We start from the raw sequence: 7,525 nt of genomic DNA on the forward strand, positions 1-7,525 counted from the left end.
ACTGAAATGTTTTCATCATGTAAATAAGAAGACACTATTCCCAATGGCACAAAAGTCAGTAGTCAGAGGACATATATTTAAAGATAACTGGTAAAAAGAATTAGAGTCAAATTTAAATTATTCTGACTCAGTGGGTTATGATGATCTAAAAGCACTGCCTAAAAAGGATGCTCAATTGCTACGCCATATCACCTGATGCTTGCAGTATATTCAGCAATTGTTGTCAGCAATCACTCGCTAACAATTATGATTGTCCAACTAGGAAACTCAGTCAGCAATTACATTGGCTGGTACATTATGTAGATTTGTTTAATTTGGTAGTGAAGGTTTCAGTGTTTTAAGGGCGAGCAAGTTCTTCCTACACATTTACAGCAATGTGACAGCTGGTTAGCACTATAATTATATCCATCGCGAGCTTCTTCCAGCTGCTGCCTGTTCCTCAGTGGCGAGGTTTACAGGAACTGATTTGTAAAGATATTGCTCACTAAAATTTCCATTAACAACAGTCCATGTTCTAAGGTATGAGAATGGTTTTACTTTTTTAGGTTCCTTTATGAGAGGTGGATTTGCTGCAATAATCTATGACTGGTTAAATTCTCAACATCCTGTAGTCCTCAAATCAGAATTTTCCAGTGCCTCAGTGAAGAGACTTCCTCTGGGGGAATTTCTCTCATTGCTTATTTAAGACAGACCTGGAAAAACTAAGTACTGGCAGACTCATGGACTCGCAAATCATTCAGAATTGTGGGTTGTTTGGTTTAAATGGTAGTGATGCTAACAGGGTTAAGTGGGTTCTGCCTGAAATTTCACACTAGGGTGCAGGTGATGATCTGAGTATTTGTCTGGCAAATCTTTCCTCTATTCCACTGTATTCTTAAAGGGATCTTCAGTAGATTAGATTCCTGACAGTGTAGAAACAGGCTCTTCGGCCCAACCAGTCCACACCAACCCTCCGAAGAGTAACCCACCCAACACTATGGGCAATTTAGCATAGCCAATTCACCTAACCTGCACACCTTTGGACTGTGGGAGGAAACCGGAGCACCCAGAGGAAACCCACGCCGACATGGGGAGAATGTGCAAATTCCACACAGACAGTCACCCAAGGCCGGAATCGAACCTAGGATCCTGGTGCTGTGAGGCAGCAGTGCTAAGTACTTGGCTGTTGGTCATCTACTGACACTCTTTAAGCAGTATGCCATTTCAGGAGTGTCATCAGACAACTTCACAGAGGAGTTAGACAAAAAAAAAATTCAGCTTCTTCGACACAGCAGATTATTTTTTTTCAAAAATATAGTTTATTCGTAAAGATATTTTTACATACATAGCCTCTAAAACAGTTTAGATCTGAACAGTAGCACATGAAGAAATAAACACTGGAGTTTGACTATTCAACAAACAAACCAAAGACATTCCTTACTTATATAAGATTTTATTTACACATAATTGAATGAACCCCCCATTTAACCTTGACAGGAAGATCTTACATGGTGGTTTTCCCCAGAGGCTTGGCAGCAGCTATCCCAAACCTTTAGTGTGTCCCTCAACCCACGTAGTCCTGGACCTTGGAACGTGCCAGTCTGCAACACTTAGCTGAAGTCAACTCCTTGCTTGGGAACAGCAACAAAGAGCGTCTTTCACCAAATTGATGATCCTCCAGGAGTAGTCAACATTTGTCCTAGCATGCGAGCGAACAGACTGTCACTAAGCTGCTCGGGATGAATCTTGACAAAAACCACTGCATCTTTTTCATGATCTCCTTTGCAAAGGCACATTCCAACAGGACATTTGCAACAGTCTCCCCTCCCTGCAGCCACTTTGAAAGCAGCGCGTGGTGGCACAGAAACTCTGGGTGTACATGAAGGATATCACAGGTAGCGTGATAACCACCATCTAAACAGTGTCTTGGTACTTGGAAAGTTTTGGTGATGAGTTATTCTGCCAAATGGCTTTGACAGTCTGCTCAGGGGACAAGCAAACGAGATCCACCCTCTCCTTTTCCCACAGGGTCTCAAGTATTCTCTGTGTGACCACTTTCTGATGGATTTGTGGTCAAGGGTGTTTATCTTTGCAAATTTCTCCACCAAGGACAGGTGATATGGAATGGTCCACTACTATTCTAGGATAGCATGGTGGCTCAGTGGTTAGCACTGCAGCCTCCCAGCAACCAGGGACTCAGGTTCGATTCCAGCTTCAGGCAATTGTCTGTGTTTTGGGTTTGCATATTTCCCTGAAGGTTTGCATGGATTTGCACTGGGTGTTCCGGTTTCCTCCCACAGTCCAAAGATATGCAGGTCAGGTGAATTGGCTATGCTAAATTGCCCATAGTGTTAGGTGCATCATTCAGAGGGAAATGGTCTGGGTGGGTTACTCATTGCGTCCTCATTCATTCCCAAATCCCTTCACCTGCCATCCATTCTCCAACCCACTCCTCACTCAAGCTCAATCCCACTAAAGCTCATAAACCCTCAACTCCAGTCCCTTCATCCCCAAAACCCACCTCCAGCATCCCCTCCCATCTTGTTATCCCCCAAACTGCAGACCCTCACCCTTTCCCGACCTCGGCCCAACTGTATATAAGCCACTGGTTGTGATTGATTGGTACCGCCCTCAATACAGGGCAATATCTGTAGCATTAGGCCCATCCAACATCAATATATTAGCAAATCACACCTTGATCTGAATAATGCAGATACTAGGCATATTACACCTAATATGCATGTTCAACTTTCTTCCCACAAACATCAACATATACTCATTAGTTGTTTTGACTGCTGTAAGCCCCTCTCCAATGAAGACAAGGTGGAAATATTCTAAACACAGTGGAATTGGTCTCCTATAACCTTCCCATCTCAGATAAATCCACAAATAGAAAATAACTTAGATACCGAAGTGACTGATTTTCCTCAAACTGCATCCTCATATCCTCTAGTGCGACGCAAGAGCCCAGCTATGGAAGATGATACTACAAAATGCACTGCAAAGAGAAAGTTGTTTGAAAGTAAAGACGGCCACATACAGACTAAAGGGAATTTGTATTAGGAACACTTGGATTTTATCTAAAGCACGTGTGGCTGATCAATGAAGTCAAGGATCAACAAGGCATGCAATAAATCTTGTAGCTGTAACCAGCTGATACAAGGATTTCTCAATTAAATGAAAGAATCCCTGGAGATTCCACAAATCTCTCCCACAAAACAACAGCTTTGCTGATCAACTCTGTCAGTGTTCAATGACTCTTGTCTCACGTTTCCCTGAGGCTTTCAAAGCTTACAAAGAAATACTATAATGAGGGGGTGACTGCTTCATGCTCAGTCTCTGCAAGCTGACCAAAACTCAGAGGGGGAGGCTTAAGCAAAGGACTGTTGATGAATATTAAGGGAGTCACACCTGCCCTTCTTATGCTCATAAAATAGGTCAAAGCAGTGCCAGTGAATCATATCTTCCTTTTTAGAATTCTTGCTTTAAAAAGACACAAACATAATATGCATTCCAAATTAGCAGTCAAATAAAATAGTGGACAAAAATTGCTTAGTCATATTTATTGCTTTATTCATTTGAGGGAATTGTTACAGAAATCAGATCTCCTGTAGTTACCCTGTATGATGTGCAAAATGTGGTTTGCAGAAATGCCTCAGTGCCAGGAAGTTGGAGTATGTTGAAAGTAGATGAGGAAGACGACTGAAAGAGCAACAGACAAAGCTACTATTAGTAAAGTTAAAGGACTGTAGATTGGATGAACCTGTATTTGATGTAAGATTTATTTTTAGACTTGATCCTAAAGTGCAGAAATGGCATTCAATATTGCAGCTTATGCTCAGCCAGATTGGTGGCAAGATGACTGCTGTCATCTATTTGTGGTATTCTACTTGTTAGCACAATTAGGAAATTCTTCATGATATAGTATTCCAAAGGATTTATAAATTCAGCTGCTTTGCCACATGAAAAAAGTAATGCCTCCATTTGTTCCTGCCACTGTCTGTTTTAAATCATGTTGAACTGCATCTGTTACTTGGTAGCACTCAAAAGCTTACAGCAGTAAGGCCATTTTAGTGGATTTTATTAGCAATAATAGATACATTTCACAATTATACCATTCAGAATGCTGACAGTAACCAGGCACTAAAATGAGAACAAATGGCACATAATTGAATAAAATTACACATAGTGATGTACACCTTTGTGCACATACAGTGAGCCCAAGATTAATACCTGCTCTTGTTCCCATGGCAATAGAATCACATGCAGAGGCTAGCAACGATCTTGAGGAGGGCGCTGCAAAAAAAATTACTTTATCATTTCCAATTGGCAACAGTAGCGATTCCCCAACAACTGTTTGGATTGGTTTCAGTCCCTGCTGATTCTCTCTCTCGTCCTTACATAATTATGCAGCATTGTAAAATCAAGTTACTTAGTAGTTAATAGCATTTTTAAAAATTACTTTACACATTAAATTTACAGAAATGGGTGTAATTTTGGCAGAATGGAGAACTTAAAATTGTAAACATAAATCAAACCAATGACAGCAATAGGAAATTGAGACCACAAACAACAATTCCTAACTACAAATGAAGTCTGTTTCCAAGTCTGGAACAAATAGCACAAAAAAAGACTAATCTATCCAACAAACCTTCACCGTTCCAAACATGCTATCCAGTTCACCATGCACTGTGGGTGAAGAGTACAATATACTGAGTGTAACAACAGCTTACAGCTACAACTCGCAAATAGCTAATTCTGGAATCACTTTCAGGCCAGAACAAGCTGGGCAGAACAGGTTGGGGCTGTTTTCCCTGGATCGTCAGAAGCTGAGGGGTGACCTTATACAGGTTTATAAAATTATGAGGGGCATGGATAGGGTAAAAAGGCAAGGTCTTTTCCCCGGGGTGGGAGGGTCCAGAATGAGAGGGGAAAGATATAAAAGGGATCCAAGGAACAACTTTTTCATGCAAAAGGTGGTGCGTGAATGGAAGGAGTAGCCAGAGGATGTGGTAGAGGCTGGTACAATTACAACATTTAAAAGGCATCTGGATGTGTATGTGAATAGTAAGGATTTAGATGGATAGGGGTCAGAGGCTGGCAAAGGGGACTAGATTAATTTAGGATAGCTGGTTAGCATGGATGAGTTGAACCGAAGGGTCTGTTTCTGTGCTGTACAACTCTCTGACTCTAAGTCTGAGCACCTAATGCCGCTTGTATGTCCACTGAAAAATAGCAATTAAGCACTAGCCATGCCCATCCAATAGATTAACCTTAGAGGACAAACTTAGAGGAGCATTAAATTGGTTATCCTCTCTGTCAAACTTCAAAGACAGTGCTACCACAATCCTCTGGATGACACAGTCTCCGAAACTGGAACTACTATGAGCAAGAAAGCTTGAGCTTGAACTTGAATTATACTACAAATTCAATCAAACACAAATTTCAGTAGCTGGAACACAAAACTGTGGGATGCTGGGATGGCGATGTCCCTGTGGCTAAATGGCAGGTGGCTAGTGGCTCTTTTACACTGGCATGCAATCAACCACATTTGACAGTTACACCTGCCAACCAAAACACTACAATACCACACAAAACAAGACTCCCCCACCCTAATCACCATTATTAAGTGGTCACAGATGTGGTAAATAACAAATCTTTCTACAGCTAAGTCATATTGAGAGGCCACTGTCTACAATGAAAAGGCTTGTAAAGCAGCAGCAATAAAGTACCCCAGTTTGCAGGGATCACTTTCATCTGATGACACTTTAGTCATTATGGCATTGTATTACCACTGAGCCATAACATCTCTGCAGTTGGGAACAACTTTCATTTCATATCTTGTATTCAATCGAGACTGGGATGGTCCACTGTCATTTCAACCGAGATCCTATCAGACACACTTAAATTCACTAGGGCCAGAAGTTTTTGATGTGTAAAAATCTCCAAACCAGAACTCCATGTAATTTCTTTGCGATGGCCTGGTATGAAGTTTCAACTTGACTGCCAATTAAAAAATTCACAAAAACCTGTTCAGATCAATTCATTTTCTCTTCCCCTACTCCCCCAACCACAGATAATGACATCTGTCTCCCAGACAGTCACCACAAGATATCATCTCATCTGCAAGAGATGATCAGTACATTTTCACAGAATTCATTCACACATCAACACATACAAAAACAAGTGATTATTGAATCTAAGGCACAAGGTATTTATGTGGACTTTCATGCAGTTGCGCTTTAAAGCTTGATATTAGTAGGCAGCAGTAGAGATCTTGATCCCTGCAGAAGCAGCAGGTTCGTGGGGAGGCTCGGGCCCATCGATAGTCTGGTATGAAGTTCGCTCTCGATTGCCGGTTAAATCTGGAAAACCTGTACAGAACAATTCAGAGAAATAATCATTGTCTCTTCTGCCAACCCCCACCCCCCCACAAACCCCACAGATCACTGGCAGAAAAGAAAATGAAAATCCTCAAGTGAGGAATACATGAATCCTGAGATAGTCTTGGTTTCAGCTGCAAACTCAGTGAGTTGACAGAATGCTCCAGCACTAGTTTGTTAAAGCAACATTGGCAGATGCAGGAACTTAGGAATGATACTAAAGTCTTAATATTACCTATAAATTCCCACCTAGAAATAGACCTTTCAAGCCAATTAATCTGAATTGACAGTAATTCAAACCTCATGCTCTTGTTCTGCTCCACTCTATTTGCATTCTTATTGTCTTCAATCGATCTATTTCTAAATGTTGGCATGGCCTCTATTTTGATTGTGTTCCAGAACTTCAAATCTAAAAACTGTTTTTTTCCTATTACTCACCCTCACCGTGGTCACTGAAAACTGTTTTTGTCTGTCTTGTCCCATTAATATTTTGAACTTGACAAATCAACAATTTGCAAATGACTCCAAGATATCTCTCAGAAGTGTGATCAGGCAGTAATGGACACAGTGGAAGGAGATATCAGGAGATGACAAGTAAAACTTGGTCAAATAGTGGATTTTAAGGCTTTTAAAGGTTTGGATGAAGATAGAAAAGTATATAATTCCAGGTCTTTGGTCTGAAAATATCGTTCTCCAGCTTGTTTTTTCAGATATACAAACTGTCCACTTAATACTGTTGCCCCCTACTCCCCTCACCTTTTTCTCCCAAAGCAACTGTGGGAAGTTCATGTTGCTCTGTCATGAAGATTTAAATCAACTCTGAAGCCAACTCTATTTCTGTACCTGTCTGTCTCTCCTCCAATTTCCCGCTGGCGTGGAAAGGAGTGATTTGCACAAAGTATCAGAGTAAAGGAAGCAGAACTCCTTGAGGTTTGATTAACTGGATGACATTAAAGACAGTGTAAGGATGGACATGAAAAGGACTTAAACTCCAAGGTGAAAATGCGTCATGACAACAGGGATCAGTATCAACAGTTGACGATGAACTTAAATTTATGAAAAGTAGAGTATGTGGAACTAGCTGAAGGACCTTTAAAAGAAGCAGTTTTGGAGGTTGAAAAGGCAAGGTTCAAGGTGTCAGCAAAAGGGGCCAGATAGGGTGA

The 7,525-nt window shown here is 41.0% G+C and overlaps 1 protein-coding gene across 3 annotated transcripts in view; it reads right to left on the reverse strand.

Annotated features, from left to right (window-relative positions):
* Positions 1-3,531: 3,531 nt before the first annotated feature.
* agtrap (angiotensin II receptor associated protein) overlaps positions 3,532-7,525 on the reverse strand; it is a 27,799-nt gene continuing 23,805 nt past the window's right edge. For 2 of the 3 annotated variants that reach the window (XM_043675873.2, XM_043675876.2), the window contains one exon: positions 4,044-6,353. In XM_043675873.2, coding sequence (XP_043531808.2) covers positions 6,235-6,353 — 119 coding nt within the window. In that variant the 3' untranslated portion in view covers positions 4,044-6,234. Of the gene's footprint in view, positions 3,682-4,043; positions 6,354-7,525 lie in introns of those variants that run through there. The other variant, XR_015753457.1, reaches the window with a different exon arrangement.

The sequence above is a fragment of the Chiloscyllium plagiosum genome, unplaced genomic scaffold (assembly GCF_037043375.1).
Source record: "Chiloscyllium plagiosum isolate Xiang-an unplaced genomic scaffold, Cpla_swu_hap1 HiC_scaffold_37, whole genome shotgun sequence".
NCBI lineage: Eukaryota > Metazoa > Chordata > Chondrichthyes > Orectolobiformes > Hemiscylliidae > Chiloscyllium > Chiloscyllium plagiosum.